This window comes from Populus euphratica, unplaced genomic scaffold (genome assembly GCF_000495115.2).
Source record: "Populus euphratica unplaced genomic scaffold, PopEup_1.0 scaffold895.1, whole genome shotgun sequence".
NCBI classification, from domain to species: domain Eukaryota; kingdom Viridiplantae; phylum Streptophyta; class Magnoliopsida; order Malpighiales; family Salicaceae; genus Populus; species Populus euphratica.
The window spans coordinates 46,479-61,094 of NW_011500495.1; the positions used below are offsets into that span (position 1 = coordinate 46,479).

The 14,616-nt window shown below is 30.3% G+C and overlaps 1 protein-coding gene across 2 annotated transcripts; it reads right to left on the reverse strand.

Moving 5' to 3' along the window:
• Positions 1-2,602: 2,602 nt before the first annotated feature.
• LOC105115013 (pre-mRNA-splicing factor ISY1 homolog) lies at positions 2,603-5,068 on the reverse strand. Of its 2 annotated transcripts, XM_011011775.1 has the most exons (3): positions 3,937-5,068; positions 3,616-3,631; positions 2,603-3,065 (listed from the first exon to the last, which is right to left on the reverse strand). In XM_011011775.1, the coding sequence occupies exon 1, from the start codon at positions 4,856-4,858 to the stop codon at positions 3,947-3,949; it is 912 nt and encodes a 303-aa protein (XP_011010077.1). In that variant the 5' UTR covers positions 4,859-5,068; the 3' UTR covers positions 2,603-3,065; positions 3,616-3,631; positions 3,937-3,946. The 2 variants fall into 2 exon arrangements, with proteins under 2 accessions (XP_011010077.1, XP_011010076.1); XM_011011774.1 differs by lacking the exon at positions 3,616-3,631.
• Between the last annotated feature and the right edge of the window lie 9,548 nt (positions 5,069-14,616).

A 14,616-nucleotide genomic window follows, 5' to 3' on the forward strand; every position in this document is an offset into this window, starting at 1 on the left:
AATTTCATAAATTATCTCAAATAAAATAAATAATAATCAAAATAATAAAGATCAAATCTAAAAAAAAAAGATGAAGAAATTAAAATAATAATAATTAACATTTCATAAAGTATTTCAAATAAAATAAATAACAATCAAAAGAATGAGGACCAAATTTGATAGAAAAAAATTCAATAAAAAAATAATAGGAGAAAAGCAAATAACAATTATAAAAATGAGGACCAAAGTTAATATAAAAATTAAATTTTAAGAAATGAAATTGAAAAATAAATATTCAAAACAAAATATATATAGCAATCAAAAGTTTGAGGATCAAATTTGATATAATCAGCAAATAATGACATTTCTAAATTTTTCACAACTTCCGGAAAGTGTTTTCCTCTCAAGTTTTTCAGGAAAACACTTTCTTGAAAATCAAGCCAAATTTTTGACTGGAAAATGTTTTCTATTTATCAACTTTCTTAACAATAAACAAATACAAGAAAGTTTAGAAAGTGATTTCTTAGAAATCACTTTCTGAAAAACAAACACAAGAAAGTTTGGAAAGTGTTTTCCTATAAACCACTTTCCGGAAAATAAACACAGCTAAAAAGGAAAATATTTTCTTGAAAATTAAGTTAAATTTTTTATGACTAAAAAATATTTTCGTCCAGAAAGTGTTTTTCATTGATTGGAAAGTATTTTCCATTAATTAGAAAGTACTTTTTATTAACCGAAAAATATTTTTTGAGTTAAATACTAGCTTCTCGAATAAAACACAATATCTGAGAAATGTTTTTGGATTTTTTTTATTTTACTAGGTAAAACCCAATCAAATACATTTAAATTTTGACCAGACTTGTTCTGGTTCAAAAACAGTGAAGAGTGAATTAATTCACTCTTTATTGTTTACTTTGTAGAACACTAAAATAAAAAAATGTAGCAGAAAGAGGAGAATGAGAAGAGAAAAAACAGTGGAAATAAGAGGGTTGTTGTGGAAAATTTTTACAATGGTTTCGTTATCGTTTAACAAGAAACGAGAGAAGGGAATAAAGAGAAACAATGATGAAAATTTAAGAAATAATAAGATTTTTCTAGATCTGAATAATGAGAAACCTCTCAAGTTGTTTTGAAATTTTTTTGTAATGATTATTTATTTGTATTGTCAGTGAAAGAGAGAAAGCATGCCTTCACAAAAAGCAAATTCAAATTACTTTTCAAGAAATTGAGTTCCAGCCCTAACTTCAAGTGAGATTATAGTTTTTAAACTTGACCCGGTGATTGCACGGTCCAATGATCGGGTCATGGGTCAGATAGGTTAACCCGGGTCAAAAAAAAAAAACAAAAACATTTCACCAATTCCTCAAAAATGCCCCCAATTAAAAACCCAACAAAAAAACTCAATAAAAAAATCCAAATGCAATTCCAAAAACCCAGCAAAAACAATGAAAACCCATTTCCATAAATTTTCCATGAATCCCACCACCAAAAACACAAAAAAATACAACACCCTTACAAGTTATAGATGTGAAAACCTTGGAAAGTTTCAACCTTTTTAACAAGGAAGGAGTGTAAGCCACTCTCTCAAAACCTTAACACCTCTCTTTAAAGCCTTAAGATCAAACCCAGCAGATGCCATTCTTAGGAGCTCTAGATTACCCGTCATAGTTGATTGAGGCAAAGTGGATGACTAAGATTATACAAAAGAAGGCAAAGAAGATTGAGGGGAAGGAGAAGGGTTTGAAGAAAAGACCCACCTTTGGACTACAGACGAGCTGCTTTCAGCCATCCTATCATCAAGCATACCATCAACAGAGTCGGGAAAGGATAGGCAAAAGACGTGCTAATCAAATCCTCTCTTTCAACTCTATCCCTTCTTGGTCTCAGCTAACCAATCTCATTCTCAGCTCCCTTTCCTTATCCTATCAAGCAAGTGGCTTACACTCCTTGCTTTGCTTTCATCCTGTTGTTTTTAGTGTCGCTTGCTTGCTCAAAGGAGAAATGAAAAGCAAGATAGTAGAAAAAAAAAATAAGATCAAGTTTCATCCGAGTTTATCCGGGTCGACAAGCCGAGTCGACTGGGTTTCACCGGGTCAAATCCTTGATTGTTTTTTACTTAGAACCAGCCTGATCCCAGGCCCGGGAGGCCGGTTCCCGAGTCAATCCACCAAGCCGGGTTTCAAAACTGTGGGTGAGACCCACAACAAAGAAAGAGTTCCAGCATTAGTTTCAGGTGAGACCCACAACAATAAAAATGTGATTAACATCTAACCAAACGTATAGCATTTTCCTATAAACACAGCCGCAAACATAGCACCAAATCACACCCGAATATATTGTTTGGTATTCTAGATGTTGTTCTGTAGGTTATCTTGCTGCTGTTTGTTGCCATCCCGATGTCCCCCGTTAGGCACGTGACTACAAGTTGCTGAGTTCAATGCTATAGATGAATCAGCTGCATTATTGTGTTCTTGATGATTTTCTAGCTGTCTTTCGTACGGACATGGTGAATCTGTTGGCTACCAATATGAAGCATTTTGATGTAAATGCACAGGAAGTAGAGATGTAGGAATGGTGACCATAAGTCATCTACTTTGCACACGAGGAATCATCCCAGGATAAGTTGTAAATCATTCCCTACATTATGATAAAGTGCTCATCGTTTTCTTGAGGTCAGAAACCTACACCTCTGCGTTACAATTTCGTGCTGTCATAAATATTATTAAAAATAAACCAAAACGGAAGGGTGATTTCCAAACGCTGAAATTTGACTAACAGACACAGATGCTTGCTTTGCCAAGAAGCAGCTACTCCTCTACCAGCTTCAGGACCACAAGAACACTAATGGAGGATAAAAGCTCCTGAAAAAGAAGGGGGGGAAAGGACGACATAGACCTGTCCAAAATCTCCACTCAAGATGCGGCATCATCATATGCAAAGACAACCACCACCATCCACTGAATGATAATAACTAGCATAGACCCTTCCAACAGAAAATTGCTCGCTATGAACTGAACCCTTGCAGGGTTAAGGACACAACAATTCCACTAGGACAACAGTCCCTGAAAGAGCCACCTCCAAACAACCTGATCATGATCCCAGAATCAACAAAAATCAGATATTGAACAACAGCAGGCGGATTATAATTATGAAAGCAAACCAAAGACACCTCCACTCAGAATAACAAACACTCAGCTCTCCTTTAAAAATAACACAAAATACTGTAATGACTTAGCAAAGCATAGCCATCTTCCTCTCAAAATCTCCCCAAAGGAAATCAAAAGAAAGTAACTTTTTCATCTCACTTCTAAGAATAAACACGGAAGGACCTCACCAGGATTTGAGATACCAGGCAAATCCTAGAGGAAAAATCTAATCATGTTGCAGCATATCAAGTTCCTGGAATTAAAAGTCACAGCAGCCCGCCAATTTGTCCCCCTCCCTCCATAAACTTGACTTTTCTAGAGCTTCAAAACACATTATATGATGGGGAATTCGCTTATCAGCTAATGAACAAGTCACCACGTCCAGTAACAATGTCACGCTCCAGCAAAAGCCCGAGGAATCACAAACCAAGTGAAATATGAAAGAGACGAGGGTATTAATTTAACATGAATACATAGACTGGTTCTCTACCTCAAATCCAGATTTCCTGTTGTTGATGCAAGAAAACAAAATGAATATGAAAAATCAAAAATCAATGTACATTTCCCACAAAGTCAGAACACAACTTTCACATTAGCAAACATTAAAGGAGAACATCAGCATTCTACTGCAAACATATTTTGAGCATTGTAAAATAAAATAATGTAAAGAAGAAAAATTAGAACTTGCTTTGTTAAACACAAAGCAACCGCCTAATCATAATGCTAACAAGTCAAACAAATTCTACATAAAACCACAAGCACTGTAACTATAATTCAAAAAGAAAGCTCTAAACCAACCAACATTACATACCATCAGCCATCTAGCGCTGAATATTAAGCATAACCTTAGCTTCAGTCTGCTCCTCCATCAATGAATCACTAGCATACTTGCTCAACAACTCCATTTTCTTCTTCTCCAAAACCATCCTCTCAATCTCCTTATCGTCTGGCAACGGAACATGCACAACAAACTCTCTCTCCTTTTCCTTCCTCTCAATATCCTCTCTCTCCCTCTCCTCCCTCCTCTCCTCCTCCACCACATCCTCCTCCTCCTCAAACAAAACCTCTGCTCCAACACCAACTCCAACACTCACAACTTCCTTGGCACCTTTCCTCGCTTCCTTCCTTATTGCCTCCATCCTCTTCCACTCCTCCACCGCACGCATTCTCATCTCTTCCTCCGCAGGACCTTCAACCTTCTCCAATATCCCATCCTCCTCGTCCCTATACCCATAATAACTCGCATCAATCCTCTTGTAAATATCATACCTCGTCCGCCTCTTTCTCAGCTCCGGCGGTTTCTCAAACAACTCCCTGACACCCGGCAACTTCTTCGCCGCACCAAAATACCTATAGCCAGGCCCACGCCCGCTAGGGTTAGGCACATCAATAATATTTCCTTCCAAATCCGTCATTTTGGCAGAATGTTTGGCATAATTAGGACCGCCAAGCTCAACAATACGGCGTTCCCAATGCGATTTCTCGCGGATTAACTTGTTGATTTCGTCGTTTAGGTCGCGGAGGCGGTGTTCGCCGAGACCTTCGTTTTGAATCTCGGCGACTTTGCGGCCGATTTCGCGCATGATTTGCTGACGCCACCTGTCGGCTTCGGCGAGGTCGCGGCATTCGGAGGCTAGGTAAGGACGGCGTTCTTTAGGTTTCTTTTTTTCTTCGGCTTTTAGTGTTATGAATCGATTGAGCATCGACTGAGCTTTCTCTTCGTTTCGTGCCATCTTGTTGTTGAATTTCCTTTGACCTAATTTTTTTAAAAAAGTTTTGCGCTCTGAATTCTGATACACACAAACGGAGAAGAGCTGAAGCCAGAAAGTAGTGAGAAACTGCAATAAATAACAGACGCTCGCACCACAGACGACGTCCTATTACGAAGGGGACACGGTTAAACGACGTCCTGTTCTGTTCAAAAGGCAACGATGTCGTATTGTTAAAAAAATGCAAGTGCAATCCTAATATTAGAGTGTAGCTTAACCGTTAAACTTTAAATTTACTATTTGAAAATTATTAGTTTAATTTTTATAAATTTTAGAGTTATTAAATATTTATATGATTAGTAATATTAAAACTTATAAAATTAATTAAAATATATACAAGCTAATATAAATAACTACGTTAATTAAAAAAAAATTCAAGTGTTAAGTGTTAACTACTAATTCTAATCCAACCGTTTGTTATCATTTCCTTAATTATAATTTGATTGGACTTTAGGATTTGAAATTATGGGGGAAAGAAGACTTTGGTTTGTTTTGTTGCTTTTATTGATTTCGTGAGTTAATTTACTTTCTTTTATCGTAATATATTGTAAATACACTAACCTTAGCTTTGTGCATTAAATTTTAAGATCAAATATACACCACCAATGAGATTTAATTTTAATTTACGTATATTACAGATATCATGTACGGTTTGTTTTGAAAATGAATTTTCAAGGCTCATTTATATAAATTTTTGGAATAATTACAAAAAAAAAAGCCTTATATATTTTGATTTATTTTTCAATTTTAATCTAAGATATGAAAAATTACAGCTTGTCTCTTAAACTTTATACATATAATAACACTTAAAATTTAAAAAAAAAACAAAACATATATAATCATTGATAAATTTACTATTATATTTATTTTAATGACTAAGTAGCCATTGAAGCATAAAAATAACAAAATTACAGTCATAATTTATAATTACAATAATATTATCCATGATTTCTTGAAGATAAATTCCCTTTAAGCATTTCATCAAACAACTTTAAGGTATCATTGATGGGATTTTTTTTTTTCCTATTGTATTTGAAAAGAAAGGAACTAAAGAATTCATAATAGTATTAGTATTGCATATAAAGAAATAACACCATTCATTCATTCCTGAAATATAATTTTAGATCTACCCTACAAAACTCAACAAAACAAAACAAGAAAAAAAACAGAATTTATTAACAACTTTAAAATTGATCCTTTCTAGCATGTCGATCTTTACTTTGTTGGCAATTATGAAATTAAGTCTAAGTGTGTGGTTATGGAGGCAATTAATTTTAGAGAGCATATAAGGATACGAGCAGAGGTTGGATCCTTATAATGATGAAGCACATGATAACTTGCTTCCTCCAAAACTAAATTTATACAGATGAGAAAAGATAGTAAAGAAAAAAATTACTTAATTAAAATGCTATTACTAACATAATGATTTGTTTATAAGAACTTGGGAAAGCATACTATGCCTAACAATTAATGATCTCAAACCACAACCACTCAATTTGTTTATGAAGTAATAAGCCTTAAAAAAAATGTAAGTATAGTCATTTTCAAAATGTTTTTTTATTTAGAAATGTATTAAAATAATTTTTTATTTTTAAAGAATTATTTTTTATATCAATACATTAAAATAATTTGAAAGTATAAAAAAATATTAATTTGAAGCAAAAAAATAAAAAAATATTTTTTTTTAAAAGCACTTTTAAAATATAAAAACAAATAAAATAAAAGAAAGATGATACAACCATCTCAAGCAAATTATACCCCTTTGCTAATAGCTAAACAAAAACAAGAAATAACATATATAATAGGTTTTCGTCTATAATACTTATACAAAGTGTCGCAAGTATCTGGAGGCGCGACGAATATTCCACTCCATCTAATATATCTCTCTAACAAATATGAGGGGACAAGAAATTCTTATCTTTTATTGGTGAAAAATAAAATGAGAGTCGTGACCTAGTATTTTGGTTACTAGAAACCCTAACTGGTTTCAGGATCGGGTACGAGAACTAATTACGTAAAGTAAATGTAGCATTCCAAATACGTCTTATCTAGGGTAAGTTGTATTATTTGATTGTCTGATAAAAAGCTAATGTATTATTATATTTATATTTGTTGGTTTGTCCATGGTTCAAGACAAGTTATCCTCAACATGGAGGTCCTTATCTTATCAGGTAAAAACCATGATCTTTTCTAGCATGTTGATCTTTACTTTGTTTGCAATTATGAAATTAAGTCTAAGTGTGTGGTTATGGAGGCAATTAATTTTAGAGAGCATATAAGGATACGAGCAGAGGTTGGATCCTTATAATGATGAAGCACATGATAACTTGCTTCCTCCAAAACTAAATTTATACAGATGAGAAAAGATAGTAAAAAACAAATTACTTAATTAAAATGTTATTACTAACATAATGATTTGTTTATAAGAACTTGGGAAAGCATACGATGCCTAACAATTAATGATCTCAAACCACAACCACTCAATTTGTTTATGAAGTAATAAGCCTTTTAAAAAATGTAAGTATAGTCATTTTCAAAATGTTTTTTTATTTAGAAATGTATTAAAATAATTTTTTATTTTTAAAAAATTATTTTTGATATCAATACATTAAAATAATTTGAAAGTATAAAAAAATATTAATTTGAAGCAAAAAAATAAAAAAATATTTTTTTTCAAAAGCACTTTTAAAATATAAAAACAAATAAAATAAAAGAAAGATGATACAATCATCTCAAGCAAATTATACCCCTTTGCTAATAGCTAAACAAAAACAAGAAATAACATATATAATAGGTTTTCGTCTATAATACTTATACAAAGTGTCGCAAGTATCTGGAGGCGCGACGAATATTCCACTCCATCTAATATATCTCTCTAACAAATATGAGGGGACAAGAAATTATTATTTTTTATTGGTGAAAAATAAAATGAGAGTCGTAACCTAGTATTTTGGTTACTAGAAACCCTAACTAGTTTCAGGATCGGGTATGAGAACTAATTACGTAAAGTGAATGTAGCATTCCAAATACGTCTTATCTAAGGTAAGTTGCATTATTTGATTGTCTGATAAAAAGCTAATGTATTATTATATTTATATTTGTTGGTTTGTCCATGGTTCAAGAAAAGTTATCCTCAACATAAAGGTCCTTATCTTATCAGGTAAAAACCTAGTCGTTCTAACGTCTGTATAAAAAACTATATTTTTAAATCAGGAATACGTTTTACGTATAAATTCATCATCCTAAATACTAAAAGAAAACAAAAATATTATTTTAGAATTTTTAAAATATTGACCTAGTTCTCATGGCTCCAATAAACTTGTTATTAAAGCTAAAATGCATGCTAAAACTTTTTTTTCTTGATAAATTTGTGTTTATATATATATATATATAAAACAAAAAAATATGATTTTTTTATGAAAATACGATGTGATGATTTTTTTTATCTTTGAGAAACTTGGTCATATGCTTGAAAAATAAAATATTTATTTTTGATTTATAAATTTTTTGCAATGTTTTGGTAAAAACCAGATATTTTAATACTGGATTTGTATCTTTACTGTATAAAAATATAAACCAGTATTAAGCAAATTTAATAAAAAAAAATATGTGGGAAAATCAACAAATTTTTTAAGGATTTTTCATAATTTTTAATATATAATTTTTTCATATATATAATATATAATATATAATATTATAATTATGTGGGTTAGGCCAACCCAGCTAACTAGGCCGAACTTAGCTCAAAAGGGTTGGGTTGGACTTACCCAAAAGGGTTGGGCCAATCTCGGCCCAACAATTCTCTTTATTTTTTGGTGTGGGCTGGACCCAGCCTAAACATTAGGGCTGTGCTAAAACTGGCCTGGCCCAAAAAAGAAGAAAACAAGGGGGGTTTATTTCCCCCTCCCATCCTCCTATATGTAGAACGATATTTGTTTTACATGCATGAGGAGATGAAGCAGAAGACAAAAGAAAAAATAGAGGGAGAAAAAGAGTTACCTAGAGCGGAGAAGGTGGTCCCTACTAGTCTGGCTGAGGACATGACTCACGGACAGAAGCTCCGGGTGGCGTTGCTGCTGTTACAAACAACGGAGCGAGAGGTTACTACTCTTCCCTTTTCCTTCGTTTTCTCTTCTCTTCTTCTGCTACGTTTCCCTTTCTTTTTGTTCCTCTTTGTCTGTTTTTCACCTCTTGTTCCTCTTTGTGTTTCAGTATTGTCCCTCTCACTTAGCTCTCACCGTCCCTCTCCCTTATTTCAAACTTCCCCGTCTTCTTTCCTTCCTCTTTCTATTTCGTTTCCTTACTTTTCTATTCTTTTTGTCCCCCTTGATGCTGGTGTTGAGAGCAATATTTGAAAGGCAGAGGGGAGCGAGGGCGTCCCTATCACTGCCCTATCGTTATGCATAGGGAGCAAGGCCTTCTTGCCTTACGGCTCAGAACGATATCGTTATGCATAGGGAGCAAGGCCTTCCTACCTTACGACGCAGAACAAGGTGGCTAATAAGTGTGAATTGCAGGGACGACTTTGTTAGCGTCTCATTATAAGGGGGCATGCGTTTTGACAAAGTATATGGAGAGGGAGAGAAGCAGGAAGAATTAAAGAAGAAAAAACAAAAGTTTCTTTCTTCCCTTGCTGCATGTCCAGAGGAAGAAGGACGAGGAACAATGTTGCTCAAAATTACATTGTTCTGTTCTTTTTTTTTTTTAACATTAAATGGTGTCGTTTTGGACAAAATGCGCTATTTCATTTAAATATGGTGCCATCACGTCAACTTTCAAATCAGTCCTCAATTTATCCTTTGTTCATTTAAGTCCTCAAATGCAATTTTGATTTTAAGAATCAATTCAATTGCATCCCTGTCAACTTCAATTGTCGACCTTATAGTTGACCGTCTTTTTCACTTTAGTCCTTAGTTTTGAATTAGTGTATTTTGACCCTTAATTGATTAATAAACTTTAAATTTTTTTAATTTGGTCCTGATTCGGTCAATTTCAATATCTCTATTTATGCGCTTTTCCAAGTTTGGTCCTTGGTGTTGGATTTATGCAATAAAATCCCTAATTAGCCACCAAACTTCAATATTCATACAATTAAGCCTCTGATTTGACCAAATCAACTCTTTAAAATTATAATTTGACCTTTGAACTTTAATTTCTTCCAATTAAAGCCTAAATTAACTTAAAAATCAATCTTTCTTGCAATCAAACCCTTTATAAATTCAATTAAACCTTCAATAAAATCTAGTTGAGTCTATAAATATCTAATTTTGGATTTTTCTCCTCAAATATAATTTTCTTTTCTAACAGGGCTCTCATCACGCAAGTATATACTATCAAAATTTCAATCTTTATATTTTTAAACCTCCTTAATCAATTTTTCTAACCATGTTCTGAGTGCTTCAGCCTCCTACTGTTATTATTATTTTTCCAATTTCTTCCAACTATATATTTAAATTTTTATTTATTTTTTTCATTTTATTATATATATATATATATTTGCGATATATATTTAAATTTTTATTTATTTTTTTGATTTTATTATTTATTTATATATATATATTTATTTATTTTTGCAAGGATCCAAAAATGGGTTACAATACAAAGATCTTGCTTCAGATTAATTATATATATAAAAAATATTGCTTCAGAATTAGCATTTTTGTATGGGTGTGCTGTGTTTTTAGAGAGAGAAAGAGGCAAAGAGAAATTGCATTTAGGAGAGAGACATAAAATTTATGAAAAAATTATATAGATTTACATTTATTATATATAAGGGCAAACATGTTTTTTTATTTAATTTGATTTTTCTTATTGATTATGAAATCAAAGCATAATTTCTCAAACATTAGATTGAAAAATGAAAAATATATTAAAATATATGACGGTTTTTTTTTTATAATTATCCTTTTTGTTTTGTTGAATACCAAGGTCTAATGACCTAGGTTACTAGATAAAAGATGGCTATATTAAGAATAGAATAATTATGAAGATGATAATGTAATTAGAAAAATTCTTTTAATTTTATTAAAGAACACACTTGGATATTATATAGCCTTACAAAACAAATTAAAACAAAAGAACGATAACCCACATCTAACAAATCCTAATAACATGGTATGACTAATTTAATCAAACAACCATGCCTTAATAATGGAGATTTATTGTCTTAGTGGTTTGTTATCACTAACAACTGTTTAACATCTAGAATAACAAATCATAACAATTCCTCCCTTAAATTGAATGTTATAAAAATTCAATTTATATCCATCTTAAAAAAAACTCCTACTCCAAGAAAATATCCAGCTTGAATGATTTAGTCATTATATCAATGAATTGTTTCTATGTGTCATAATGCACCAATTCCACTATACCATTCTTTATGAGTTCTCGAAGGAAGTAAAAACATACATCTATATGTTTGACATGACTATGCATTACTAGATTCTTTGAAAGTTTAGTTGCAGCGCTATTGTTATAATGAATAATAGTTGACTCACTTTGATTCTAATCCAACTTTTTCAAGTTGGGTTTAACTTGCACATTCTTTCATATTATAAATCAAATTTGTGCCTTAAAGGTTCATAACACATCATTATCAATTTTGTTTTTGTAAATAGATTTTTGAATTTATGATTGAAGTTGCTAACAAAATATTAAGCATAATACCAATAATATCCTATAGGGTTCACACTAAATTTCTACTACATATAATTGTTAATAAACACACACACACACACACACACATATTTGTTTTATCATCGATAATGTATCTCTATGAGAAAAGTAAAAAGCTAAATTTCTACTACATATAATTGTTAATACACACACATATATATTTGTTTTATCATCGATAATGTATCTTTATGAGAAAAGTAAAAATCATTTCCAATTGTAATTATTTTATTTATCAACAATTGTTAAAGTTAAAAGGAATAAATATCACATTATGTGCATTAAAAGCAACTACAATCAATAATAGTCCATCATATAACTCATGCAAATGTGTATCATCAATATTAATGAGTAACCTATAATATTTAAAACCTTCAATATAAGACCTATATGACCAAAAAAACTATCTCAAATACCACTGTTTTATCATTAAGATTCTCTTTAGGAGTCGATCAATAATTGTTTAAGGATTTGATTCTTTTATTATCAACAACAACCTTGATAATTTTCTAAATAACTTTCTATATGAACCAAATAGATACTTAATTACTTTCTATTTTGTAACTCATGCTTTGTCATATGATATTTTATACTTGTAATATAATTTTATTTCATCTTGAATGATTGCAATCATCATTGAAAGATCATCTATCACAAGGGTTAACATAACATTAACAATAAATTTACATCAAATTGATCATGGTCTTTTTGGATAAAGATTGAGGTATATTTGTGCGATCCTTTTAATTTTTTTTATCGCAAATAAATCCAACCTTTTGTATAATATCCCACATATAAGTATCACTTATATTAAGGTGTTTGCACATATTATAATTGAATAAAAATCAAGGTTGATTGTTAAACTTGATATTCAAATAAATATGCAATGTGCCACCATTCAACTATATCAACTATATCATTTTTAGTGTCAAATATATGTCCAACTCTAAAACAAAGTCTCCTAGCAAATATCCATGACTAAGTGCCCAATCATAAAAAAATAAAAAATGTGGACTTATAGGCATCTCTAATTTTAGGAACAAGGGGGAGATATTAATTCATCGTCAACATTTATTGTAACATTCAAGTCTAACATCTCATCATCTTCATTATCACTAGAATCAAAATAGTAAAATCTATGTTGATTTGCTCATAGATTGTCAAGCATCGTATCATCAATCCTTTATAGTAAATCATTTGATAATAAATTGTTTTTTTATCTTTACTAACTTATCTTGAAGGACTAGGAAATTATGATGCATTTAAACCTATTCAACCAGAAATTAGGGCACAAAATAATTTGGTCAACTACTTATATATAATACCATTATTTTCAATAAACTTTGAATGAAAGAATCAATTATTATCTTAAAACTGTCATCACATATAATTGGTAGATGATAATACCAATATTTACCAACTTAACATCTCAAAGTTATATATCAATGTCAAAATCATTATAATTTCAACAAGTTCATGCAAATAAAAAATTTATTTTTATTTTTGTATATGACATGTCTAAATTATTATTTAACAATAAACTATTTCTGTCATTGTATGTTATATTACTGTTCACATTAAGAATAAAAGTCTCATTATAATGACATAACATAAAAATGTTACAAAACATTGTATATAAATAAAATATCTAATAATTAAACATAAAAACATGTATTTAATAACAATGTAATATATTTACTTTATGTATATGAGTAGAAAGTTTTGGAGCAATGTCGACAACAATGGCTTTTGAAAAGAAAAACATCTTAAAATGCTGGGAGGCTAGAACTCGTTCGAATGTTTTGCCATGTATATGGAGAGTTCGAATGTGTCGCCATATACATGGAGAGCAACTAACACTAGAATTATTGTAGAAGATTGCGAATTTCTATTTGAATTAAATAACCATACATTTACATTAAAAGTATTTAATAATTTCTCATTATTAAATAATAAGAAAAAGCTAATAATTCAGCTGCTTTTGAATTATTTTATGGTACCTTTTATTTTATTTTAGAAAGTAAATAATTATCTATACATTGCGGTTCTACATTAAATGTACATCAAAATAATTTTATTTTTATAAAAAAAATTAAAATCTCAAACATATAAATATATCTTTTATGTGATAAAATCACGGTACTTCATAATTAAGGACTTATTTGTTTTTACATTTTAAAAGTATTTTTTTAAAAAATTATTTATTATTTATTTTTTTACTTCAAATTAATATGATTTTAGTATTTTCAAATTATTTTAATATGCTAATATTAAAAATAATTTTTAAAAAATAAGAAATTATTAACATATATTTTAGTATGAAAAATTATTTAAAAAATAATCATAATTATATTTTATATCTTATACCAGACTCTATCTTATATGGGTTGGACAATTCATTATACTAGAAGCTAGGGATAGTAAGAAGAATTATCATGTAGTGATGAAAAAATAAAATAGAACTTAAAGCAAAGCAAATAATATGCTAAAAATAAGATTTCAAGTAAAGCATGCGCAAGTTCTTATTAAAAGTCTTTTGAAGTAGTGTGATCATTATGTGTAGAAATTTGAATGAAAATATTAGGGAAAAAAAGAGAGGAGACTTCATCAAATTCGGTTAATTACTCACCTTTTAATGTTTAGTGAGGACTCTTTAAGAGTAATATCAAGAAATTTAAAGATTAAGATGAAATTTAAATATTAATAAATATATAAGGATTAAGATTATATTATACTCTTTACTTTTTATCACTCGCACGCCTGTTATTCAATATATTTTATTTGTTTATTAAGTATTTCTGCATATCTTATCTGTTTATGAAACTTGTAGAGTGTTTAGGTTCCTTTTGTTTGTAGGAAAGTTGTTTTTTTTTTTGGAAAGTGAATTCCGGAGAAAATAAATTCCTAAAAAGTAAAGTATTTTCTGATGTTTGGTAGTGTTATGGAAAATGAACTAGAAAACACTTTCCAGTGTTTGATCATGTTATGGAAAATGAACTGGAAAATAATTTATTAATATTTTATTTTTCTCAAGTTTATTAAAATAATAA